Source organism: Mobula birostris, chromosome 5, assembly GCF_030028105.1.
Source record: "Mobula birostris isolate sMobBir1 chromosome 5, sMobBir1.hap1, whole genome shotgun sequence".
NCBI lineage: Eukaryota > Metazoa > Chordata > Chondrichthyes > Myliobatiformes > Myliobatidae > Mobula > Mobula birostris.
In genome coordinates this window covers 206,298,063-206,325,686 of record NC_092374.1, presented here as the reverse complement: position 1 = coordinate 206,325,686, position 27,624 = coordinate 206,298,063, and the positions used below count along the sequence as shown (strand labels likewise).

Below are 27,624 nucleotides of genomic sequence, written 5' to 3'. Positions count from 1 at the left end.
TCTGGCTTGTTTGGGTTTGAGCTAAGATAACGGGCTTGGGCATTCGACTTAGGAATGTTGTGTCGGCCAATCAGGATGGTGGAATTGCGAGGAGGTTCTAGAGAAGGCCGGACGGAGAGGTTAATGTGTGGACACTGGTGTGGGTCGAGGTCTTTTTAGTGAGGCCTGGGAGAAGACAGGAGAGAAGCTGGCTGAGGATGCCGTCCCGTTGCACAATGTTGTTTATGGAGTTGAATGACTTCAAGGAGAAAGGACCTATACTCCTAGCCTCACGGTTTTGGCGTGACTAAGTCATATCTACTCTAGACATACAGAGTGTGGGAAAGGTGATTTTCTCACCGCTGATTCCGGTGGCTGTTAGCGAGGGGCTCCAGACACGGCCAGTAAAAGGAGTTTCGCATACAACAACATAATGTTCATTCCGTGAGCCTGCAGCGCACCTAGTGGACAATCGCGGTACTGCAGGCGTTCAGCAGCTGCCCGAAAGTGAAAGGATCCTGAACCAGGAAGTGCCGGAGTTAACATGGCTTCGAAACGACAGGTCGAAAGTTTGACCGAGGAGGTAATTTGTCCCATCTGCCTGGATTTCTTCACCGATCCAGTTATACTGGAGTGTGGACACAACTTCTGTCGCTCCTGTATCACACGGTGTTGGGAAAAGGCGGAGAGAAACTCCTGCCCGGAATGTAGAGAGGAGTTTGCAGACCGCACCCTCAGGGTCAATCGGGCCTTAGCAAATCTTGCTGAGAAAGCTCGAAAACTAAACCTGAATCCCAAAGGGAAGGAAAGTAAACTTCACTGCGAGAAACATGATGAAGAATTGAAGCTGTTCTGTGAGACGGACAAGAAACTGCTCTGTCTGGTATGTAGAGACGCGCGGGAACACAGAGAGCACCGCTTCCTGCCGATTGAAGAAGCTGTTGAAATCTATAAGGTAAAAAAAAAATCCATTTTGATCACCTGATGTTTTTCATTGCATATTTATTTTTATACCCCTGGTGTTTATGACAATAAACTGGCCCGAATCGGCAATGCATCTTTATTGTCTAATTCCTTCACTCTCTGCTTTCCAGGACCGGGTGAAATCTGCCTTAGACTCTCTCACAGAAAAGAAATCCGAGCTCAAGGAAGTGGAGCGGCAACAGAAAGAGAAGATTTCCGGAGTTCGGGTGAGGATTTCCTGAGCAGAATTTCCAATATTGTTGTGTAGTTTTGATAGAGTACAGCAGCTCCAGTGACGTGGGTTCGATTCTGACCTCTGGTGCTGTTTGCGTGGAGTTTGCATGCCCTCCTTGAGATCACAGTGGGCCGGCATTACCAGGAAATCTAGGTTGAATGTATCATTCGCTTCTGTAATTAACACTGTGAAGGCGGGTGGACTGTGAATCAGGTGAGAGGTAATGGGTCAGTGAGGAAGAATCGTTTTCAGGGATTGAATGAATGGGATTGAATATCTGAGAATCAGCAGAGAGTCAACAGGCTGAATGGCCCCCTTACAGGTGATAGGGAAATACTTTACAGCCAAATAATAAGCTAGCCTCTCCTTTCATTGACAGGAACAGTCACATGGTGTTCAGTCCCACATCACTTCCCAGTTTGCTGAACTGCGCCAGTTTCTCACTGAGAAAGAGCAGCACTTACTCAGAGATCTCAGGGAAGAAGAGGCGAGGATTCTAAATCCAATGGAGAAAAATCTTCAAGAGATTCAAGAGAATTTAAATTCCATCCAGGAGGAAATTTCCAAGTTACAGGAACAGATGGACCAACAAGAAAATATCACGTTCCTCATGGTGAGAGATTTCAGTTTGGTTCTGTAAAAGTGCAGAGTCTCAAAATGATGTATTTTAACTCAACGTGGTATTTACCAATGCTATCATTGTAAACAGATTTAAACTGGACTGGTGTTCTGACTTTTCAGGACTGTTGTGTTCCACAAACTGGCCTCCCACAACATCTGTACGTCAGAGGACAGTCTGTAACCTTCTTGGGAATGAGTTACTCTGATCAGAGCACCGAGCTGCTGATCATTTCTGTGATTTCCAGGTATAATATCCCCTGAGACTCAGAGTAACCAGTTACAGTCAAAGGCTGTGAGTGTGTCTGGTGTGGTGGGTGTGACGGTCTCTCTGTCTATCAGTGGGAACTGAGATTGAATTGCTCATTGTGACCTACACATCAGATTAAACATCTACAGCGCCTTTAAAAAGTATTCACCACCACCCCTCTCCCTCACTTGGAAGTTTTCATGTTTTTCATGTTTTATTGTCTCAAAGTGAAAACAGGCCTCTGCATTAATCTAAATTAATTAGAAAAATAAAACACAAAATAACTGATTGCATAAGTATTCACCCCCTTGAAGTCAGTATTTAGTAGATGCATCTTTGTCGGTAATTACAGCCTTGATTCTGTGTGATAGCTCTCTATCAGATTTGCACATCTGGACACTATAATTTTTCCCCATTCTTCTTCACAAAAATGCACAAGATCAGTCAGAATGCATGGGGATCGTGAGTGAACAGCATTTTTCAAGTTCAGCCACAAATTCTCGATTGGATTGAGGTCTGGACTCTGACCTGGCCACTCCAGGACATGAACTTTGTTGTTTTTAAGCCATTCTTGTGTAGCTTTGACTTTATGCTTGAGGTCATTGTCTTGCTGGAAAATAAATCTTTTCCCAAATCACAGTTCTCTTGCAGACTGAATCAGGATTTCCTCCAGGATTTCCCTGTATCTTGCTGCATTCATTTTGTCCTCTGCCGTACAAGCCTTCCAGGGCTTGTTACAGTGAATCATCCCCACAGCATTATGCAGTCACCACCATGCTTCACGGTAGGGGTGTTTTTGATTATGTGCCGTGTTTCCCTTGCGCCTAAAATAGCATTTAGTCTGATGGCCAATAAGCTCAATTTTGGTTTCATCAGGCCATAGGACCTTCTTCCAGCTGACTTCAGAGTCTCTGACATGCCTTCTGGAAACTCTTGCCAAGATTTCATGTGACCTTTTTTAAACGGTGGCTTTCTCTTTGCCACTGTCCCATAAAACTGTGACTGGTGAACAATTGTTGTATACGTAGTCTCTCCCATCTCAGCCACTGAGGCTTGTAACTCCTCCAGAGTTGTTATAGGTCTCTTGGTGGCCTCTCTGACCAGTCCCCTTCTTGCACGGTCATTCAGTTGATGGCCTGTTCCAGGCATATTTACAGCTGTGCCATATTGTTTCCATTTCTTGATGGTTGACTTAATTCAGTGACTTGGAAATTTTCTTGTGTCCATCTCCTCACTTGTGCTTTTTCAATAACCTTTTGCCGGAGTTGCTTGGAGTGTTCTTTTGACTTCATGGTGTAGTTTTTGCCAGGATACTCACTCACCAGCAGTTGGACCTTCCAGCTACAAGTGTATTTTTACTACAATCAATTGACACATCTTGACTGCGCAAAGGTCTCTGGAAACAGATCTCCATTTAACTAATTATGTGACTTCTAAAACCAATTGTCTGCACAAGTGATAATTTGGTCTGTCATATTTAAGGGGATGAATCCTGGAGTTCAAAAGAACATGCAATCAATTATTTTGTGTTTTATATTTGCAATTAATTTGGATCACTTTGTAGAGATCTGATTTCACTTTGACATGAAAGAGTTTTTTTCTTTTGATCAGCGTCAAACAAGCGAAATTAAATCCACTGTGATTCAATTTTTTAAAACAATAAAAGATGAAAACTTCCAAGGATGGGGGGGGGCGAATACTTTTTATAGGCACTGTATATCAGCTTGTAACAGATCTCCTCTCATCCTTCTGAATTACAGCGATACAGTCTCAGGTGACTCAATCTCTCCTCATATCTAACCCCCTCATCTCTGGAATCAACCTGGTGAATCTCCTCAGCACCACCTCCAAAGCCAGTATATCCTTCCTCAAGTGAGGAGATCAGAACTGCAGGCAGTACTCCAGATGTGTCCTCACCAGTACCCTGTACAGTTGCAGCATAACCTCCCTGCTCTTGAATTCAATCTCTCTAGCAATGAAGGCCAACATCCCATTTGCCATCTTGACAGCCTGCTGCTCCTGCAAAGCAATCTTCTTGCGACTCATGCATCAGAACTCCCAAGCAGCAGCATGTTAAAAACTTTTACCATTTTAATGATAAACTGATATTCCACTTTTCCTTCCAAAGTAGATGACCTCACATTTACCAACATTTTACTCCATCTGCCAGGCCCTTGCTAATTCACTGAACCTATCTATATCTCTCTGTAGACTCTCCGTATCCTCTGCACAACTTGCTTTTACGCTCAATTTACTGTCATCAGCAAAATTAGATACACTACACTCAATTCTGTCTTCCAGTTCGTGGGTGTATATTGTGAACAGCTGCAGGCCCAGCACTGACCCCTGCAGCACACCGCTCACCAGTGATTGCCATCCATGGAAACACCCATGTATCCCAACTCTCTGCTTTCTGTTGGTTAACTAATTCCCTATCCATGCTAATACATCACCCCAACTCTATGCATCCTTATCTTACGGATAAGTCTTTTATGTGGCACCTTATCAAACGCACTTTGGAAATCCAAGTAAATAACATCTATCTGTTCTCTATCCACTGCGCTCATTATATCCTCAAAGAACTCCAGTAAGTTTGTCACACAGGACCTGCCTTTACTGAATCCATGCTGCATCTGCCTGATAGATCCATTTCGTTCCAGATGCTTCGCTATTTCTCTTTTAATGATGGTTTCAAGCATTTTCCCAGCTACAGACATTAAACTAACAGGCGTATAGTTACCTGCCTTTTGTCTACATCTTTTGTTGAACAGTGGCGCGACTTTCGCCTTCTTCCAATCCTCTGAGAGCTGCCCAGAATCTTGAGAGATTTAGTAAATTATCACCGAAGCCTTTGCCATTTCTTTCAGTATCCTGGGATGCATTCCAGAACCTACCGATCTTTAGGCTCACATGTTTGCTCAGCGCTACCTCTTTAGTGATAGCTATTGTGTTGAAGTGCTCACCTCCTATTGCATTCATATACTTTCTCTTTGGCATGTTAGGCGTGTCCTCCACCGCCAAGACCGAAATAAAATAGTCATTCAAAGCCTTGGCCATTTCCTCATTACGGAATATCAGTTCCCCTTTCTCGTCCTACAAGGGACCTACGTTCACTTTGGCCACCCTTTTCCGCTTTATAAAATTATAGAATCTTTTACTATCCATTTTTATATTTTGTTTATTTTCATAGTCTATCTTACTTTTCTTTATTGCTCACTTTGTGGTTCTTTGTTACTTTTTTAAGTTTTAAAGTTTTCCCAGTCTTGCAGTTACTCACTACTCTTGGCGATTTTGAAGGCACGAGCTTTCGGTTTCATGCCTTCCTTTATTTCCATCGTTATTGATGGCTCTCCCCACCCTTATTGTCCTTGTTTTTAACTGGAATATACAATTAGTTGTAGTTTGGTGACTTTTTATTGAACCACTACAAAAGCTTTACCCAATACTCGACTGTGCTTCCTCACAGAAGCTTCTCGAGTCAAAATCGGTAAACTGTACCGTGAAGGAACGGTAAGTCCCGCCTTGTTGGTCCGACAACAACTTCATCACTATTCTAATTATTGGTTTGCTTTCTCTCTTTGCAAAACACGCTAAGTGCCTCTATTACCGCGGGCGCTAGCAAACGGCTTATGCAAATACGAGAAAAATGGCCGCTTAAAACAAGGGATAGGTGAGAAAAATTCCTTTGTGGTCACTATAAGGTGACCAAACACAAGTTATAGAAGCAGCGTCATATCCCAATAAAAATGGACAGTCTGTCCAGTCTTTCCTGGCAGTTCTATCCTCTCAGTTATGGGATAATTATCAGAAACATTCCTTGTACTTTCTCCCGGGTTCTGTGTCCCTTGTTGCAATATCCCCTTTCTCCATATGTGAGCTGAGAAGTGGGAAATTTCAATCACTTGGCTCGAATTCCTGCTGTCAGGATGTACACAGTCAGTCAATTGAGATCTGTGTTTTATTTATTTCAGGAGGAAGTTCGTCGGAAGAGGAGGTAGGACATGGTCTTTACTGAAACACAGTTGGATTTGTAAAATAGCTCAAATATCACTGATGCTCAGTTTATAACCAGCTGTGTAATATTTACAGGATTAGTGACGATGTCAAGTCCCTGTCAGTGACACATGGCTCCCTACCTGTTGAAAAATTCGATCAGCCCTTTTTGTTGAACACAACGTTGAGAGAAATGTCTGATACAATTAAGCGAGGTGAACATTTCCAATTTCCTTTCTCCATGTTTGTGAACAATTTTAAGCAATACTTACTCGCAAAGACTGTCTGTAACTTGAGTGAAGGCATCACTGTCACATGGTCAGCTGGAGATGTCCGACCCCTGAACACACCAACACTGGGAAACACGACACCCAATACACGGGACTGTTAGATTATCCACTGAATCCTGAACCAACTTACACTGTACAATCACGCAAAGACATCACCAGGTAATAAAAGCTGGTATCTGTCCTGTGAGTGGGATTGTCATGAAAATACGTACGAGCCCTTCAGAGAAGGAAATCTGCTTCACTCAGCCTGTCTGACCTGTCCGTGACTGCAGAGTCTGACTGACTCAGGTCTGCCCCCTGCTGGACTCGCGAGTCTCACTGTTATCAAACCCCCACATTGAAGTATTGTCAGACTGAACCCGGACACACCTCCCAGCATTGACCTCGGTCAAGATTTCATCTCGGGAGAAGCTCACACATCATTACCAGCCTGGCAAAGCTCCCTCACATACATACACAGAACAATTGGCAGATTGTGGTCAAAGCCTCAACAATGAGTCCAAATGAGAGGAGGATATACCTCATGCCCTGCTCATCTTTTCCCTCTGTTTCCCTACCTCCTTCCATTTGTTCCATGGTATACTGTCCTCTCCTATCAGATACCTTCTTCTTTAGACCTTTGTCTCTTCAACCTGTCACATCTCAGCGTCTCACATCTTCCCCCCCCCCCACCTTCCATCTGCCTTCCACCTCACCTGGACTTGCCTATCACCCTACAATGTTTGCTCATCCCACACCCCACCTTCGTATTCTGCATTATGTTGCCTTTCTTCCCAGTCCGGGTGAAGGGTCTCAGCCTGAATTGTTCATTTCCCTCCATAAACCGTGCGTGACTCAGGTTTCTCTGGTATTTTGTGTGTGTGACTGGCAAGATTCCTGTTGTGAATGAACCCAGTGACTGAGACTCCAGAGCCACCAGAATAGAGAGTTCCAAAGATTCACACCCTTCTGCTAGTACAACATTCTCCGAATTGACATTTCCGTTATTCAGAGTCTGTGAGCTCTGGTTCCAGACTCATCGGACAAGGGAAACATTTTCCCTGCATCCAGCCCATCGAACCTTGTTAGACATTTATAACTTTCCATGAAATTCATCAACACAGCCAGGCTTCAGGGAGAGATTCCTCAGGAGGATGACCTGGGTAGGGCTTTGGCAGATGTTTATTCACAGGGATTTCAACACACATTTGTGGCCAGTAAACTGTGAATATTCTGTGGTTGTTCACTGAGGTTCCAGTTACAGCTTTAGTTCACTTTTTTTCTCCCCTCCCCACAAATCTGACTGCACTGAGATTTGATCATTTCAGAAGCCGGCACCTCCCTACATTGAATCCCCAGTGTTTCTGCGGTTGTCAGATCCTCGTTCCCTCTCCTCGGGTGGCTCTTTTATCGAGTTGAGAAACAGGACATTCAGTGAAAAGAGGCAATACCAAAGGCAGCAACACCCCCACATCCTCTGTGGACATCTCAGTCGAGTCATTGAGATATAAACAGGGAATCAGGTCCTTCGGCCCATCTTGTCCATGCTATAATTATAAATAATGAGAAGGATAAATAACATCATAAATAATCAAAAAATTTTCACTGATCCAGTAGTGATCTAGATGAACACCTCCACTGTTCACTATATGACCAATTTTGCTGTCATCTACAAACTAACCATCTGTATTCATCTATATGCTCTTCCAAATCGTTAGTACCTATGAACAGTGGACCCTGAAACGATCCCCGTGTACACCACTGGTCACAGTGCTCCAGTCTGGACAACAACTCTCCGCCACCACCCTCTACCCCCAGATTTCATGTGATCAAACCTTCTCTACGAGCCTTCCTCATGGAACCTTGTCAAAGATCCTGCTAAAGTTCATGTAGACAATGCCTATTGACCTATTCTCAACAGTCCTTTCTGTCACCTCATCAAAGAAAAACTAATTAAATTTATGAGACTATTTTCCCAGGCATAAAACAGAGTTGACTATCCTGAATCAGTCCCTGCCTTTCCAAATGCTGGTAAATCTGTCTCTCAGTATCCATTCCAGTAATTTCCCACCACAGATGTTAGGCTCAGTGGCCTGGAGTTCCATGTCATCCATCATCTTACCTGTGGTGAAATGTGAAGCAAATATACCTGCCAGGGCCCTGAATTCTTTCCCTAGTCTTAAGGTACTCAGACAGAGCAGATCACGGTCTGGGGCTCATCCACCTCTGATACTTACAGCAGCTTCGCTTTTGCACTGTGATATGTTCATTTCCCTTAACTTCTTAGATTCCATGCCTGGGAAATATTCATTTAAAACCTCCCCCATCTCCTTTTATCGATGACCACACTGATCCTCAGGGTGCCCTATTCGAGTCAGGTTGTCATACATTTGGCCCAATATCCATGCCGACTGTGTTGCCCAATGAGTTAGTGCACCTGCCCTCATTTGATCCATACCCCTATAAAACTCTTGAATCCATGTACTATCCACTGTAGACTCTTTTAAACTTGCTTATTTCCAGCAGCTCGTTCCAAATATGCACCACCCTTCGTGTGAAGAAAATATTTCTGATGTCCCTTTTAAATCCATCAGCTCTGATCTTAAGCCTTTGCACTCTTGTTCTTCACACACCCTCTCTGGGGAAAATACCTCATTTGGAAGGGGATGGGGACCGGAGTGATAGGGCTGAGGATGGGGCAGTTGATATACAGGTTGATGCATTGTGTAGTGGGACTGTGAGGAAAAACAGACAGATGATGGGGCAAAATTGCAGTTGGTGGGATGACCTGTAATCAAACAGGAGAAAAAATGAAAAAGAGTGACCAGTACAGGACTGAAGGTGTTATATTTGAATGCACTAGGTACACAGAATAAGGTAGATGATCTTGTAGCATCGTTAGAGATTGGCAGTTATGACATCGTGGGCATCACTGAATCATCCTGTGCTGTGAATTACATACGTTCCTCCAAAGAGCAGCCAGGATATGGTATATACATTACAATGGGAGATAGAAAAGTCATGTGACAAGGGCAATATTACAATAGCTATGGAAATTTCAATATGCAAGTGGGTTGGTAATATCTGTTCGGTGCTAGATTCTAAGAGATGGAGTTTGTAGAATACCTATGAAAAGGCTATTTAGAGCAGCTTGGAGTTGAGCCCATGAGCGGATTGGATGCTTTGTAATGAACTGGATTGCATTAGGGAGCTTAAGGTAAAGGAACCCTTGGTAGGTAGTGATCGTAATATGATAGAACTCACCCTGCAGATTGAGAGGGAGGAGATAAAGCTAGATGTATTAGTATTGCAGTGGAGTAAAGGGAATTACAGAGTCATGAGACAGGAGCTAGCCAAAGTTGATTGGAAGGAGGCACTGTCAGAGATGATTCAAAGTTTAAAGAAAAATTTATTATTAAAGTACATACATGTTACCATATACTATCATGAAATTCATTTTCTTGCGGGCACACTCAGTAAATCCCATAACCATAATAGAAGCAATGAAAGACTGCATTAACAGGGAGGACAACCAGTGTGCAAAAGACAGCAAATACAAAAAGAACAAAGAAGAAATAATAAAATAATAATAATCATCATCAAGAACATGGGACGAAGAGTCTTTGACAGAGAATCCATTGATTGTGGGAATGGTTCAGTGAAATAGAGTGAAGTTATTCCCTCTGGTTCAATAGCCTGATGGTTGAGTAGTAATGACTGTTCCTGAACCCCCTGGTGTGAGTCCTGAGACTCCTGTACCTTCTTCCTGATGGCAGCAGTGAGAAGAGAGCATGGCCTGGATGGTGGGTCTCCCTGGTGATGGGTGCTGCTTTGTGTTGGATGACAGCAGACTAGCAATGGCTGGAGTTTTGGGGGGCAATTCGGAAGATGCATCCAGGATATGAAGAAGAATTCTAAAGGGAGAATAAGACAACTGTGGCTGAAATAAAAGCAAGAGAGGGCATACAATTCAGCAAAGATTCCTGATAAGTTAGAGGATTGAAAGCTTTTAATAACCAACAGAAAGCAACCAAAAAAAGGAACAAGGAGAGAAAGAATGAAATATGAAGGTTAGCTAGCAAATAAAACAAAAGAAGATTTCAGAAGATTTTCAGATATATAACGAATAAAAGAGAGGTGACAGTCAAAATTGAACTGTTGGAAATGATTAGGACAGTTAGAAATGGAGAACAAAGAAATGGCAGACAAATTTAATAATTATTTTTCATCAGTCTTCTCTGTGGAAAACTCTACCAATATGCCAAAAATTCAAGAGTTTCAGGGAGCAAAATTGAATGTAGTTTCTATTACTGGGAAGAGGGTGCTTGGGAGACTGAAAGGTAGATGAGTCACCCAGGCCAGATAGAGTATGCTCCAGGTTTTTGACAGAGGTTGCTAAAAGAATTGTGGAGCCATTACTAATGACCTTTCAAGAATGATAAGATTCTGCAATGGTTTGAGAAGACTCAAAAATTGCAAATGCCATTCCACTCTTTCAGAAGGGAGGGAGGCAAAAGAAAGGAAATTATAGACAAGTCAGCCAGATGTCAGTGGTTGTGAAGATGCTGGAGTCCATTATTAAGGATGTTTTCGGGTACTTTGAGGGACATGATAAAATAAGCCAAAGTCAGTATTGATTCCTTAAGGGGAGTAATGTTCAATCAGTTTCGTGGGTCTCGTAATTGAGACAGGAAATGCACTGACTTTGAATAAGTATATTAACAATTTATTTACAAACAGTAAAAAATCAACCAAACATTCATGTTCCCCAAGTTACAGACAATACAAAGCTGAATGTTCAACAAATATACATACATTCAAAAAACACACTTAGTTTAAAGTTAAGACAGACTTTACCTTCTCTATTGTCTTGTGCATCCTTGCCTTAAACAAAGGAAGAAGAAAGCAAGCCCCTTCTATTTGCTATTTTATATGCCCAGGGTGTTTGAAACTGGACATCAGGCAGCTATCCAATAGGAAAAGCAGCTGCAGCTTTTAAACTAACCAGTCACAATGGAAATGACTTTTGACAATCAGAATAAGGCATGGCCCCACAGGACAAGGGGAAATCTTGATTGACAAGCCTGTTTGAATTCTTTGAGGAAATAACAAGCAGGATAGACAAAGAAGAATCAGTGAATGTTATGTAAACAACAGGAATTCTGCAGATGCTGGAAATTCAAGCAACACACATAAAAGTTGCTGGTGAACGCAGCAGGCCAGGCAGCATCTCTAGGAAGAGATGCAGTCGACGTTTCAGGCCGAGACCCAGTCCTGACGAAGGGTCTCGGCCTGAAACGTCGACTGCACCTCTTCCTAGAGATGCTGCCTGGCCTGCTGCGTTCACCAGCAACTTTTATGGGTGAATGTTATGTACTTGGATTTTCAGAAGGCCTTCGATAAGGTGCCGCACGTGAGGTTGCTTGACAAGATAGATTGCTCACGGTATCACAGGAAAGACACTTGTTACAAAGTGTAACATTTTAGAAACAAGCCAGCAGCAATAGAGTTCACACTTTAGAAACAAGCCAGCAACAATAGAGTTCACATTGGAGTCTGGTTTTGATGTTAAAACCACTATCTTTATTAGTATCTACTTATAATGTTGTAACTCAAACAAGATAAACAAAAGTTAACAGTGTTTTGTGTATAAATGTGTGTAAATATAACTGCCATACTATCGAGCCTGGGGGAGCAAGGCTTAGAGTCTTGAGATGGTAAAGTAGGAAAGTTCAGTAATCCAAGGAATAAATGATGGGAGAGAGATGGCGATTATGTCAAATTCCACAGGTTAATGAAAACCGTCGTCGAACATCTTGTCAGTTAATCAATCCAAAGTCCACTTAGATATATCTTCAAAGTGACCTGTCACAGGAATGTCATCTTCAAGTGATTACCACATAACATACACAGGCAAGGGTTAACTACGAGTAGTGCCACAGGACATCCCTAAATCCACTCCTTTGGATTATCTTCTTCATTGGTTGTCCATTGACATCCAATGACGACGTCCACTCCTTTAATGGTGAGATCTTTGATGACTATACGGCCCTATCCTGGACCCACAAGCTCTATTGCAGGTGGGACATGTATATGTGGTAGTGGTGGTAACCATGGCTGCATTTCTCCCGGCTCTCTTCTGCTGTCTTCTGGTTGTTCTTTCCATCTCCAGAATACGAAGTGACAGACACACATTCTGGAGCAAACCTTGCTCCGGCAGTTCTTAAGTCCAAGTCCTCCTCAGACTACGAGAGTAGCTGTTCTGTCTCTCTCATTCCAACTGGCTGTTTCTCTCTCTCTTCTTCTGACTGTGACTGTGACTGTCTGTCCTTGTTTTAAAGATAAACAAGCTGCGAGTCAGTCAGTGAACAACATCACAGTCCTGCCTCACTGAAGCGCTCTTTTAAAGTGACAGTCCACAGTAAATGAAACCTGCGGGTTCGTAACACCCTAGCATGGATAGAAGATTGACTGGCAGAAGACAAAGAATTAGAATAAAGGGAACCTATTCTGTTTGGTGCCCATGTCTAGTGGTTTTCTGTGGGGTTTGGTGTTAGGACGGCTTCGTTTCATGTTATATGTCAATGAGTTGGATGATGGAACTGATGGCTTTGTGTCAAAGTTTGCTGATGTTTCGAAGAGAGATGGTGGAGCAGGTAGTGTTGGTGAAGCAGAGGGTCTGCAGAAGGACTTAGACAGATTGGGAGAATGAGCAAAAGAAGTGGCAGATGAAATATAATGCAGGGGAGTGTATGGTCATGCACTTTGCTAGAAGGAATAAAGGTGAAGACCATTTTAAAAGTGGGGAGAAGATTCAAAAATCAGAGGTGCAAAGGGACGAGGGAGTTCTTGCGCAGGATTCCCTCAAGGTTAACTTGGTGGTTGAGTTTGAGGTAAGACAGGGAAATGGATTGTTAGCATACATTTCCAGAGGACTAGGATATAAGAGCAAAGATGTGGTGCGAGACTTTATAAGGCATTGGTCAGACTACACATGGAATATTGTGAGCAGTTTTGGGCCCCTTGGTTGGCAGGGTGGAGATGCATTTCCAGCAAAGGAGGTGTAAGGTGCTCCTTCCCTCCGCTGCCTTGCAGGTCACTGTTGGGAAAAGTGTAAGAAACTGCTTAGCTCCTCGATCAGTGTGACATGAAGCCAGGGGAGTAGGTGGTGGATGGGCGTATGAGCAGTTGTTGCATCCCACAAGTCCTGGATATGCAACCATTGATGCCAGGTAATCTCTGAAGAGTATTGATAGTGGCTGGGGTCACTCATCTTGTAAACACACTGCCCAGAAGAAGGCAATGGAAAACAACTTCTGTAGAAATATATGCTAAGAACAACCATGGTCAAGTATTGAAAACTGAGGTGAGATCTCATTGAAACCTATCAAATATTGAAAGGCCTAGAGTGGATGTGGAGATGATGTTCCCTATAATGGGAGTGTCTAGGACTAGAGGGCACAGCCTCAAAGTACAGGGACATCCCTTCAGAACAGAGATGAGGAGGAATTTCTTTTGCCACAAGGTGGCAAATCTATAGAATTCATTGCCGCAGACGGATGTGAAGGTGAAGTAATTGAGTATATTTCACGTGGGCTCTTGGTTATTAGTCAGGGCATCAATGTTTGTCGGGAGAAGGCAAGAGAGTGGCATTGAGAGGGATAATAAATCAGCCAATGTGGAATGTTCGAACTAACTCGTTGGGCCGAATGGCCCAATTCTGCTCCTGTGTATTCTGGTCTTATAGTGTTCACCATATGCCCCTCATGATCAATTCAGCTCTCATTCTCCTATGTTGTAGGGAATAAAATCCTAGTCTACTCACCCACTCCTTGTTACTCATTCCCCTGAGTCCAGGCGACATCCTGATAAATCTTTTAGAAACCATAGAAACCATAGAAACTACAGCACAGAAACAGGCCTTTTGGCCCTTCTTGGCTGTGCCGAACCATTTTCAGCCTAGTCCCACTGACCTGCACACGGACCATATCCCTCCATACACCTCCCATCCATGTATCTGTCCAATTTATTGTTAAATGTTAAAAAAGAACCCGCATTTACCACCTCATCTGGCAGCTCATTCCATACGCCCACCACTCTCTGTGTGAAGAAGCCCCCACTAATGTTCCCTTTAAACTACCCCCCCCCCACCCTTAACCCATGTCCTCTGGTTTTTTTCTCCCCTTGCCTCAGTGGAAAAAGCCTGCTTGCATTCACTCTATCTATACCCATCATAATTTTATATACCTCTATCAAATCTCCCCTCATTCTTCTACGCTCCTGGGAATAAAGTCCTAACCTATTCAACCTTTCTCTGTAACTGAGTTTCTCAAGTCCCGGCAACATCCTTGTAAACCTTCTCTGCACTCTTTCAACCTTATTAATATCCTTCCTGTAATTTGGTGACCAAAACTGAACACAATACTCCAGATTCAGCCTCAACAATGCCTTATGCAACCTCACCATAACATTCCAGCTTTTTTCATAATATTTTTCCAGCTGGTCCAAATCCCTCTGCAAGCTTTGAAAACCTTCCTCACTGTCCGCTACACCTCCAATCTTTGTATCATCAGCAAATTTGCTGATCCAGTTTACCATATTATCATCCAGATCATTGATATAGATGACAAATAACAATGGACCCAGCACTGATCCCTGTGGCACACCACTAGTCACAGTCTCTTTTGACCAACAACCAATTCAGACATCGAAAGTGTTGGGAGGAGATAATTTCACTTGGGTCCACTGCCCAAGTAGGGAAGGGAGCAACGGGTCACTGCAGAGAAATACAGCTTTGACCAGTGTCCATTCTGCGTTTGGGATTGATTAGAAAGAACAAATTAAGGAAGGCAGAGGAAAGCACAGCAGCCATTGTGTGAGTGGACAGAGTCGGAGTGGTGATCTTGAGGCTTTAGCTCTTTGAGTCTTCAGCGAAGAGAAGTTTTGGCCAGAGAAAGCAAAAAATAATAAAGAAAAAGAAAAATTCAAGGTTTTTTTTTCTCCTTCCCTTCTTTAGGTCTCCTCGACTAGCTCAGTAGAGATACCAGGCAGGATGGTGTAATGCTCATTTTGAGGGATAGACATAGACATAGAAAATAGGTGCAGGAGTAGGCCATTCGGCCCTTCGAGCCTGCACCGCCATTTATTATGATCATGGCTGATCATCCAACTCAGAACACCGCCCCAGCCTTCCCTCCATACCCCCTGACCCCCGTAGCCACAAGGGCCATATCTAACTCCCTCTTAAATATAGCCAATGAACTGGCCTCAACTGTTTCCTGTGGCAGAGAATTCCACAGATTCACCACTCTGTGTGAAGAAGTTTTTCCTAATCTCGGTCCTAAAAGGCCTCCCCTCTATCCTCAAACTGTGACCCCTCGTTCTGGACTTCCCCAACATCGGGAACAATCTTCCTACATCTAGCCTGTCCAATCCCTTAAGGATCTTATACGTTTCAATCAGATCCCCCCTCAATCTTCTAAATTCCAACGAGTACAAGCCCAGTTCATCCATTCTTTCTTCATATGAAAGTCCTGCCATCCCAGGAATCAATCTGTTGAACCTTCTCTGTACTCCCTCTATGGCAAGGATGTCTTTTCTCAGATTAGGGGACCAAAACTGCACACAATACTCCAGGTGCGGTCTCACCAAGGCCTTGTACAACTGCAGTAGTACCTCCCTGCTCCTGTACTCGAATCCTCTCGCTATAAATGCCAGCATACATGTGGGAAGCCATAGAGAATTCCAGTTTCCCTGATGACTACAACTATGAGACGTGTGTCCAGCTGCAGTTTCTAACAATCCGTGTTAAGGAGTTGGAGCTGGAACTGGATGAACTCCGGATCATTTGGGAGACTGAGGGGGTGATAGATAGGACATATAGAGAGGCAGTTATACCCAAGGTGCAGGACATGGGATACTGGGTGACAGTCAGGAGGGCGAAGGAGTTAAGGAACCAGTGCAGAGTACCCCTGTGGCCATCCCCTCAACAAAGCACACATCACTTTTGATACTGTTGGGGGTATTGACCTAACAGAGGAAAGTCACAGTGGTCGGGTCTCTGGCACTGAGTTCAGCTCTGGGACTTAGAAGGCAAAGGGAGAGAAAGCACGTTGTGGTGATAGGGGATTCATTAGTTAGTCTAATGGACAGGAAGTTCTGTGGGTGAGAATGGGATTCCTGGATGGTATCTTGCCTCTTGGCTGCCATGACCTGGGATATCTCGGGTTGAATCCTCAGCATTCTTAAGTGGGAAGTGAACAGCCAGAGATTGTGGTCCATGTAGGTACCAATGATACGGGTAGGACAAATGACGGGACATAGGGAGTTCAGAGTCAGGTGCCAAGTTAAAGGTCAGGACCTGCAAGGTTGTGACCTCAGGATTGCTACCCATGCCTTGTGCTAGTAAAGCTAGAACTAGGAAGATTATATAGTGGCTAAGGCATTGGTGTAGGAGGGAGGGCATAAGGTTGTTGGATCATTGGGCCTCTCTCCCAGGGAAGGTAGGTCCTGTACAGAACTGGAGGTGGGGGGGGTGGTGGAGTAGCATCCTGGCGGGAAGGATTGTTAATGCTGCACAGTGGGGTTTAAAGTAGAGTTGCAGGAGAATGGGAACCAGAGTGCCAGAATAGTTAGTGGAGAGGTCGTGGAGGCAGATGCTATTAAGACTTCAAACAAGGTGTAGCACGGTGCAACTGGTGTCCTGAGCTGCATATATTTCAGTGCGAGAAGTATCATAGGAGAGGCAGATAATAGTGCTGAGGGTAAGGTAGCTGGTTTGCAAACAGAGCCAATGTGTAGTGAGAAAGGCTGTTGATGGGGCAAATTGCAATCAGCAGGCTGAGTTCCAACATAAAAGGTGGGCAAGATTGGAAAGGGGGAATAGAGGACCCAGGGTGTTATATTTGAATGGTGCTGTATATGGAATAAGGTACCGCAGATGAACTTGTAGCACACTTACAGATTGGCAGGTATGATGTTATAGGCATCACTGAATCATGACTGAAATATTATAGGTGGGACCTTAATGTCCAAGGATACACATTGTATCGAAATGACAATCAGAAAGGCAGAGGGGGTGGCGTTGCTAATGCATGTAAAAAATGAAACCAAATCATTAGGAAAAGGTGACATTGGGTCAGAAGGTGTTGAATCATTGTGGGTAGAGCTAAGGAACTGCAAGGGTAAAAAGATCCTGAATGGAGTTTTATACAGACCCCAAAACAGTAGTAAGTATGTGGCCTACAAATTACTATGGAAGATAGGAAATACAAGAGGACGATGTTACAGTAGTCATGGCGCACTTCAATATGCAGGTCGATTGGAAAAGCAGGTGGTGCTGCATTCCAAGAGAGAGAATATCTAGAATGCCTATGAGGTAGCTTTTTAGCTCACCAAGGGATCAGCTACGGGTATTCCAGATTGTATGTTGTGCAATAAACCAAAATTGATTAGAGGGCTTAAGGTAAAAGAACCCTGAGGGAATAATGGACATAATATGATCGAATTCACCATGAAGTTTGAGAAGGAAAAGCTAAAGTCAAATATATCAGTATTACAGTGGAGAAAAGGAAATTACAGAGGTGTGAGAAAGAAGTCGGCCAGAATTGATTGGAAACAACATTGGCAGGGTGACAACAGAGCAGCAATGTCTGGAATTTCTGGAAGCAATTTGGAAGGCACGGGATATATATACATTCCAAAGAGAAAGAAGCATCTAAAGGAAAGATGACACAACCATGGCTAACAAGAGAAGTCAAAGCCAACATAAAAGCCAAAAAGAGGCATATAATAGGGCAAAAAATAGTGGGAATTTAGAGGATTGGGAAGCTTTTAAAAACCAACAGAAGACAACTGTAAAAGTCATTAAGAAGGTAAAGATGGAATACGAAAGTAAGTGAACCAACAATATTAAAGATGATACCAACAGTTTCTTCAGATACATAAAGTGTAAAAGAGAGGCAAGAGTGTATATCAGACCACGGGAAATTATGCAGAACAGGTAGTAATGGGGAACAAGGAAATGATGGACAAACTGAATACCTATTTGCATCATTCTTCACTGTGGAAGACACTAGCAGTGTGGTTGAATTGCCAGGTGTCAGGGAGCATAAAGTATGTGAAGTCACTATTACTGAAGAGCAACAATATTGGGAAATTGAAAGGTATGAAGGTAGATAAGTCACCTGGACCAGGTGGTGCACACCCCAGGATTCTGAAAGGGTGACTGAAGAGATTGTGTAAGCATTAGTAATGATCTTTCAAGAATCCGGAAGATGGGAAAATTGCAATGTCATTCCAGTCTTCAAGGGAGAGAGGCAGAAGAAAGGAAGAAATTGGCCAGTTAGTCTGACCTCAGTGGTTGGGATGATGTTGCAGTCGATTGTTAAGGATGTGGTTTTGGAGTACTTGGAGACACATATTCAGCAAGATTTCCTCAAGGGAAAATATAGCCTGTCAAATCTTTTGGAATACTTGCAAGAAATAACAAGCAGGATAGACAAAGGAGAATTGGTTGATGTTATCCCTGGGTATTACAGTAAAGATTCTAGCATGGATAAAGCAGTGGCTGATTGGCAGGAGGCAAAGAGTGGGAATAAAGGGAGAAATTTCTGGTTGGCTGCTGGTGACTAGTGTTCCACAGGGATCTGCATTGGAACTGATTATTTTTATGCTATAGGTCAATGACTTTGATGATGGAATTGAAGATTTTGTTCCAAGGTTTGCAGACGATATGAAGGTATGTGGAGAAGGTAATCTTAGGAAGTAGAAAAGCTATGAAGGATAGACGAAGAGAATGAAAAGAAAAGTGGCAGATGGAATGCAGTGTCGGGAAGCATATGGTCACGCACTTTAGCAGAAGAAATGAAAGTGTTGGCTATTGTCTAAATGAAGGGAAAATACAAAAAAACTGAGGCACAAAGGGACTTGGGACTCCTTGTGCAGGATACCCTAAAGGCTGAATCTGTGGTGAGGAAGGCAAATGTGATGTCAGCTTTAATTTCAAGAGGACAGGAATGTGCAAGCAAGGACGTAATAGAAACATAGAAACTTAGAAAACCTACAGCACAATACAGGCCCTTCGGCCCACAAAGCTGTGACGAAGATGTCCTTACCTTAGAACTACCTAGGCTTTACCCAAAGCCCTCTATTTTTCTAAGCTCCATGTAGCCATCCAGGAGTCTCTGAAAAAGACCCAATCGTTTCTGCCTCCACCACCGCCACCAGCAGCCCATTCCACACCCTCACTACACTCTGGATAAAAAAACTTACCCCTGACATGGTCTGATCAGGGACAGTCAGCATGGCTTTGTGAAGGGCAGATCGTGTCTAACAAGCCTGATAGTGTACTTTGAGGAGGTGACCAGGCATATAGATGAGGGTAGTGCAGTGGATGTAATCTACGTGGATTTTAGAAACGCATTTGCCAAGGTTCCACACAGTAGGCATATTCACAAAGTCAGAAGGCATGGGATCCAGGGAAGTTTGGTCAGGTGGGTTCAGAATTGGCTTGCCTGCAGAAGACAGAGGGTGGTGGTGGAGGGAGTACATTCAGATTGGAGGGATGTGACTAGTGGTGTCCCACAAGGATCAGTTCTGGGACCTCTACTTTTCGTGATTTTTATTAACGACTTGGATGTGGGGGTAGAAGGTAAGTTTGAAGACGACACAAAGGTTGGTTGTGTTGTGGATAGTGTAGAGGGTTGTCGAAGATTGCAGAGAGACATTGATAGGATGCAGAAGTGGGCTGAGAAGTGGCAGATGGAGTTCAACCCAGAGAAGTGTGAGGTGGTACACTTTGGAAGAACAAACTCCAAGGCAGAGTACAAAGTAAATGGCAGGATACTTGGTGACGGAGAAGAGGGATCTGGAGGGTACGTGTCCATAGATCCCTGAAAGTTGCCTTACAGGTAGACAGGGTAGTTAAGAAAGCTTATGGGATGTTAGCTTTGATAAGTCTAGGGATAGAGTTTAAGAGTCGCGATGTAATGATGCAGCTCTATAAAACTCTGGTAAGGCCACACTTGGAGTACTGTGTCCAGTTCTGGTCACCTCACTATAGGAAGGATGTGAAAGGATTGGAAAGGGTACAGAGGAGATTTACCAGGATGCTGCCTAGTTTAGAGAGGATGCATTATGATCAGAGATTAAGGGAGCTAGGGCTTTACTATTTGGAGAGAAGGAGGATGAGAGGAGACATGATAGAGGTATACAAAATATTGAGAGGAATAGATAGAGTGGACAGCCAAGGTCTCTTCCCCAGGGCATCACTGCTCAATACAAGGGGACATGGCTTTAAGGTAAGGGGTGGGAAATTCAAGGGGAATATTAGAGTAAGGTTTTTTACTCAGAGAGTAGTGGAGAAATTTAAGGCGGGGGGGTATCTGGGAGGTAGGGTTTAAGGGTCGGCACAACATTGTGGGCCGAAGGGCCTGTACTGCACTGTACTATTCTATGTTCTACGTTCTATGTTCTATCTCCTCTGTACCTACTTCCAAGCACTTTAAAACTGTGCCCTCCCATGTTAGCCATTTCAGCCCTGGTAAAAAGCCTCTGACTATCCACACGATCAATACCTCTCATTATCTTGGACACCTCTATCAGGTCACCTCTCATCCTCCGTTGCACCAAGCAAAAAGTGCCGAGTTCACTTAACCTATTCTCATAAGGCATGCTCCCCAATCCAGGCAACATCCTTATAAGCCTCCTCTGCACCCTTTCTGTGGTTTCCATGGCCTTCCTGTAGTGAGGCAACCAAAATTGAGCACAGTACTCCAAGTGGGGTCTGACCAGGTTCCTACGTAGCTGCAACATTACCTCTCGGCTCTTAAGCTCAGTCCCACGGTGGATGAAGGCCAATACACCGTATGCTTTCTTAACCACACAGTCAACCTGCATAGCAGCTTTGAGTGTCCTGTGGATTCGGACCCCAAGATCCCTCTGTTCCTCCACACTGACAAGTGTCTTACCATTAATGCTATATTCTGCCATCATATTTGACCTAACAAAATGAACCACTTCACACTTATCTGGGTTGAACTCCATCTGCCACTTCTCAGCCCAGTTTTGCATCCTATCGATGTCCTGCTGTAACCTCTGACAGCCCTCCACACTATCCACAACAGGGCAACCCAGTTCTGGATCCACAAAGCAATGTCCCTTTGGATCCTATGCCTCCTTATTTTCTCAATAAGCCTTGCATGGGTACTTTATCAAATACTTTGCTGAAAGCCATATACACGGGATCTACCGCTCTACCTACATCAATGTATTTAGCCATATCCTCAAAAAATTCAATCAGGCTCGTAAGGCACGACCTGCCTTTGATAACGCCATACTGACTATTCCTAATCATATTATGCCTCTATAAATGTTCATAAATCCTGCCTCTCAGGATCTTCTCCATCAACTTCCCAACCACTGATCTAAGACTCACTGGTCTATAATTTCCTGGGCTATCTCTACTCCCTTTCTCGAATAATGGAACAACATCTGCAACACTCCAATCCTTCAGAATATCTCCCATCCTCATTGATAATGCAAAGATCATCGCCAGAGGCTCAACAATCTCCCCCATCGCTTCCCACAGTAGCTTGGGGTACATCTCATCCGGTCCCGGCAACTTATCCAACTTGATGATTTCCAAAAGCTCCAGTACATCCTCTTTCTTAATATCTACATGCTCAAGCTTTTCAGTCTGCTGCAAATCATCCCTACAATCGCCAAGACGCTCTTCTGAAGTGAATACTGAAATAAAGTATTCATTAAGTACCTCTGCTATCTCCTCCGGTTCCACACACTTTTCCACTGTCACACTTGATTGGTCCTATTTTCTGAAATCTTATCCTCTATCTCTTCACATATCTGTAGAATGCCTTGGGGTTTTCCTTAATCCTGTCTGCCAAGGCCTTCTCATGGCCCCTTCTGGCTCTCCAAATTGCATTTTTAAGCTCCTTTCTGCTAGCCTTATAATCTTTTAGATCTCTATCATCACCTAGTTTTTTGAACCTCGTAAGCTTTTCTTTTCTTTTTGACGAGATTTACAACAGTCTTTGTACACCACGGTTCCTGTACCCTACCATCCTTTCCCTGTCGCTTTGGAATGTACCTATGCACAACCTCTCACAAATATCCCCTGAACATTTGCCACGTTTCATCCGTAAGTTTCCCTGAGTACATCTGTTTCCAATTTATGTTTCTAAGTTCCTGTCTGACAGCCTTATAGTTCCCCTTACTCCAATTAAACGTTTCCCCAGGTTCTCTGTTCCTATCCCTCTCCAATGCTATGGTAAAGGAGATAGAACTGTGATCACTATCAAAACACTGTTGAGACTTTATAAAACACTGGTGACGCCGCCTCTTTAAGTCCCTCCAATATTCACTCACCTCCTCATCTGGATCCAATTGTTGCTCCACCCATCCCCCACACCAGTTTGTACTGGCTATCTCCCGGCTTTCTTTCCATCCTTGAGGAATGATCTCGACCTGAAACATCGACTGACCATCCCCCTGCACACATGCTGTCTGACCTGCTGAGTTCCTCCGGCATTTTCTGTGTGTTGATCAGGAAAACTCCGCTCTCCATCACGGAGGAAAAATCTCGGGAAAATACTGGTTGTCCATCTGCGGTAGTTGGGCAAAACCCCGGGAAAGGTTCCTGTCGCCCATCCGACTGTGCCGCTGAGCCTCTCCGTCGGTCCTGTCCCGGGGCCGCGCTGCCCGAGTCTCCCCCCGATCCCCGGGGACTCTCTAATTCTCTGCTTCTCCCCCCAGTCTCTGTCACCCTGGATGTGGAAACGGCGCATCCGCTGCTCGAGGTGTCTGAGGATCGGAAGAGTGTGAGAAACACCGGGACCTGGAGGGATCTCCCTGACACCGGGAAGAGGTTCACACACTGGATTTGTCTGCTCGGGTCAGAGGGATTCACATCGGGGAGACATTACTGGGAGGTGGAGGTGACGGGGAATCGGTGGTGGGGTCTGGGAGTCGCCGCAGAGTCTGTGGAGAGGAAGGGAGCGGTCAGACTGAGTCCGGAGACCGGATTCTGGATCATCGAGCGGCATAATGGCAAGATGAAGGCTTTCAGCTCCCCTGAGTCCCATCTCCCCGCCGGTCCCATCCCCGGCAGGGTGGGAGTTTATCTCAGTTACCAGTCCGGGACAGTTTCATTTTACAACGCGGAGACCAAGTCCCATCTCCACACCTTCACTGGGAATAAATTCACGGGGAAACTTTATCCTTTACTCGGGGTTGCAGATGAAAACCAGTGGCTGAGAATCTGCTCCGGTTCAGGTAATCGGGTCAGGTCCCGACACCGGCCTCAGGAGGAAGTCAGAGTAAATACAAATGTGCGGAGACTGAAATAAACACGATGTGAGAATTATCGTTATGGGGGATTTCAACATGCAGGTAGACTGCAGGAATCAGGTTGGTACTGGACCCCAAGAAAGGGAGTTTGTGGAGTCCCTCCGAGATGGATTCTTAGAACAGCTTGTACTGGAGCCTACCAGAGAGAGCGCAATTCTAGATTTAGTGTTGTGCAATGAACCGGATTTGATCAGGGACCTCGAGGTAAAGGAGCTATTAGGAGGTAGTGACCATAATATGATTAGTTTTAATCTACAATTTGAGAGGGAGAAGGGAAACTCGGAAGTGTTAGTATTACGGTTGAACAAAGGAAACTATAGTGCTATGAGGGAGGAGCTGGCCAAAGTTCAATGGAACAATACCCTAGCAGGGATGACAGTGGAACAACAATGGCGAATGTTTCTGGGAATAATGCGGAAGCTGCAGGATCAGTTCGTTCCAAAGAGGAAGAAAGATACTAAGGGGAATAAGGGGAGGCCGTGGCTGACAAGGGAAGTAATGGACAGTATAAAAATAAAAGAGAAGAAGTATAACATAGCAAAGATGAGTGGGAAGCCGGAGGATTGGGAAACTTTTAAAGAGCAAGAGAAGGTAACTAAAAAGGCAATACACTGAGAAAAAATGAGGTATGAAGGTAAACTAGCCAAGAATATAAAGGAGGAAAGTAAAATCTTCTTTAGGTATGTGAAAAGGAAAAAAATAGTTAAGACCAAAATTGGGCCCTTGAAGACAGAAACGGGTGAATTTATTATGGGGAACAAGGAAATGGCAGACGAGTTGAACACGTACTTTGGATCTGTCTTCACGAGGGAAGACACAAACAATCTGCTAGATATAATAGTGGTCAAAGGACCTAGGGTAATGGATGAACTGAAGGAAATTTATATTAGGCAGGAAATGGTGTTGGATAGACTGTTGGGTCTGAAGGCTGATAAGTACCCGGGACCTGATGGTCTGCATCCAAGGGTACTTAAACAGGTAGCTTTAGAAATCGTGGACACATTGGTAATCATTTTCCAATGTTCTATAGATTCAGGATCAGTTCCTGTGGATCGGAGGGTGGCTAATGTTGTCCCTATCTTCAAGAAGGGAGGAGGAGAGAAAACAGGGAATTATAGACTGGTTAGCCTGACGTCGGTGGTGAGAAAGATGCTGGAGTCAATTATAAAAGATGAAATTACGACACATCTGGATAGCAGTAACAGGATTGGTCCGAGTCAGCATGGATTTACGAAGGGGAAATCGTGCTTGACTAATCTTCTGGAATTTTTTGAGGATGTAACTATCAAAATGGACAAGGGAGAGCCAGTGGATGTAATGTACCTGGACTTTCAGAAAGCCTTTGATAAAGTCCCACATAGGAGATTAGTGGGTAAAATTGGGGCACATGGTATTGGGGGCAGAGTACTGACATGGATTGAGAACTGGCTGGCTGACAGAAAACAAAGAGTGGCGATTAACGGGTCCCTTTCGGAATGGCAGGCGGTGACCGGTGGGGTACCGCAGCTGTTTACAATATATATTAATAATTTAGATGAGGGAATTAAAAGTAACATTAGCAAATTTGCCAATGACACAAAGCAGGGTGGCAGTGTGAAATGTGAGGAGGATGTTCTGAGAATGCAGGGTGACTTGGACTGGCTGGGTGAGCGGGCAGATGCATGACAGATGCAGTTTAATGCGGATAAATGTGAGGTTATCCACTTTGGTGCTAAGAACGGGAAGGCAGATTATTATCTAAATGGAGTCACGTTAGGAAAAGGGGAAGCACAACGAGATCTGGGTGTTCTTGTACATCAGTCACTGAAAGCAAGCATGCAAGTACAGCAGGCAGTGAAGAAAGCTAATGGCATGCTGGGCTTCATAACACGGGGAATTGAGTATAAGAGCAAAGAGGTCCTTCTGCAGCTGTACAGGGCCCTGGTGAGGCCACACCTGGAGTACTGTGTGCAGTTTTGGTCTCCAAATTTGAGGAAGGACATTCTTGCTATTGAGGGAGTGCAGCAAAGGTTAACAAGGTTAATTCACGGTATGGCGGGACGGTCATATATCGAAAGAATTGAGCGACTGGGCTTGTATACTTTGGAATTTAGAAGGCTGAGAGGGGATCTTATTGAAATATATAAGATTATTAAGGGTCTGGACACGCTGGAGGCAGGAAGCATGTTCCCGCTGATGGGTGAGCCCAGAACCAGAGGCCACAGTTAAAGAATAAGGGGTAAGCCATTTAGAACGGAGTTGAGGAAAAACTTTTTCACCCAGAGAGTGGTGGATATGTGGAATGCTCTGCCCCAGAAGGCTGTGGAGGCCAAGTCTCTGGATGCTTTCAAGAAAGAGATTGATAGAGCTCTTAAAGATAGTGGAATCAAAGGATATGGGGATAAGGCAGGAACTGGATACTGATTGTGGGTGATCAGCCATGATCACAGTGAATGGCGGTGCTGGCTCAAAGGGCCGAATGGCCTACTCCTGCACCTATTGTCCATTGTCCATTATCGATCCATTAATTTTAACTCGTTCAACGGAACAGAAACACTGCGGATTCAGCAGCAGCCGTGGGCGGCGGGTTGGGAGCTCCCTGGCTCCCCCGGGTGCTAAAGTCCACCCGCACCGAGACAGGTGAAGTGGGACAAGTGGTGGTGATGCTGACTGGGAGAGGGAGGTCAGGGCGACTCTTGGGGAGACGGGACATGTGATGGTAACAGGCTGGAGAATCTCAGCGGGTCAGGCAGCATCTACAGAGGGAAATGGATAATTGACGTTTTGGCTCTATGTCCTTCCACTGGACTGAAAGTGAGAGCGGAGGTGACCGGTGTAGGACGGTGGAGGGAAAGCCAGGGTAAGAGCTGGCAGGTGAGGGGGTGATAGACACCTCAGGGAGGGGTGGAGTGTAGAAATGTGTCAGAAGCTGGGAGGTGAGAGGTGGCAGTGACAAAGATGATGGGCAGATGGAGAGGGTGGGTGAGGAGGGTAAAATGCCGGATGCATTCAGCCGGTCAGTCACAATCCATGGAGTTCGTATTTCACACCAATTATCTCTCCCAAAATCTCCACCTAGAACCTGTCACTTTGTCCTTCTTCCTCCCCTCCTCCCACCTTCTTATCCTGACGTTTCCTCTTCCTTTCCTGCCCTGGTGAAAAGTCTCAGCCTGAAACATCGACTGTTCACACTTCTCCATAGACGCTGCCTGACCTGCTGAGTTCCTCCAGCATTTTGTGTGTGTTGCTCTGGATTTCCAGCATTAACAGAGCTTCTGGTGTTTTTGATTCAAACACTGCCCAACCTGCTGCATATTTGATTACGTTATCGATTGGACACTGCATCAAAGGTTATGGGGAGTGGGGCTGAGGTGGGATAAAGGATCAACTATAATTAACTGGTGGAGCAGATTCAATGGGCCAATTGGCCTAATTCTGCTCCTATGTCTAATGCTCTTATGGTCTTTCAGGTATTTCCTGCTTTCGGTTTGTTTTTTTGAGCATCTGCCGCAAGAGATTCTGCAGCTGCTGGAAATCCTGAGTAACACACATAAAATGCTGGGGTATCTCAGCAGGTCAGGCACGTTTCGGGCTGCGAGCCATTATCAGAACTGGAAAGGAAGCGGGGAGAAGCCAGAATGAGAGTGGGGAGTGGGGAGGGTGTACAAGCTGGCAGGTGATCAGTGAGGGGGCCGGGTGGGGGAGGGGGATGAAGTAAGAAGGTGGGAGGTGATAGGTGGAAGAGGTGAAGTGCTGAATAAGATGTCTGATTGGAGTGGACCAGGGGAGAGAGGGAAGGTGGACGGGCACCAGAGGAGATGATAGGCAGTTGAAGAGAAGAGAATGGCTGAGTGGGTAATCAGAATGGGGAATGCAAAAAGAGGAAGTGGGAGAAGTTATCTGAGGTTGGAGAAATCGATGTCCGTGTCACCAGTTGGAGATTACCCAGATAGAATATGAGGTGTTGCTCC

General features: G+C 44.5%; 1 protein-coding gene across 1 annotated transcript; it reads left to right on the top strand.

Annotated features, from left to right (window-relative positions):
• The first annotated feature begins 511 nt into the window (after positions 1 to 511).
• Positions 512 to 27,274, top strand: LOC140198318 (zinc-binding protein A33-like). The gene is made up of 6 exons (XM_072259409.1): positions 512 to 934; positions 1,074 to 1,169; positions 1,557 to 1,790; positions 6,017 to 6,039; positions 6,135 to 6,253; positions 23,081 to 27,274. The coding sequence occupies exons 1-6, from the start codon at positions 524 to 526 to the stop codon at positions 23,671 to 23,673; spliced, it is 1,476 nt and encodes a 491-aa protein (XP_072115510.1). The 5' UTR covers positions 512 to 523; the 3' UTR covers positions 23,674 to 27,274.
• Positions 27,275 to 27,624: the final 350 nt, after the last annotated feature.

Excerpts from the sequence above, each read along its gene's own strand:
- LOC140198318 (XM_072259409.1), top strand. The coding sequence starts at position 524 with ATGGCTTCGAAACGACAGGTCGAAAGTTTGACCGAGGAGGTAATTTGT. Across the intron at positions 1,170-1,556 it reads AGAAGATTTCCGGAGTTCGG|GAACAGTCACATGGTGTTCA; the intron begins GTGAGGATTTCC and ends TTTCATTGACAG. Across the intron at positions 6,040-6,134 it reads GAAGTTCGTCGGAAGAGGAG|GATTAGTGACGATGTCAAGT; the intron begins GTAGGACATGGT and ends TAATATTTACAG.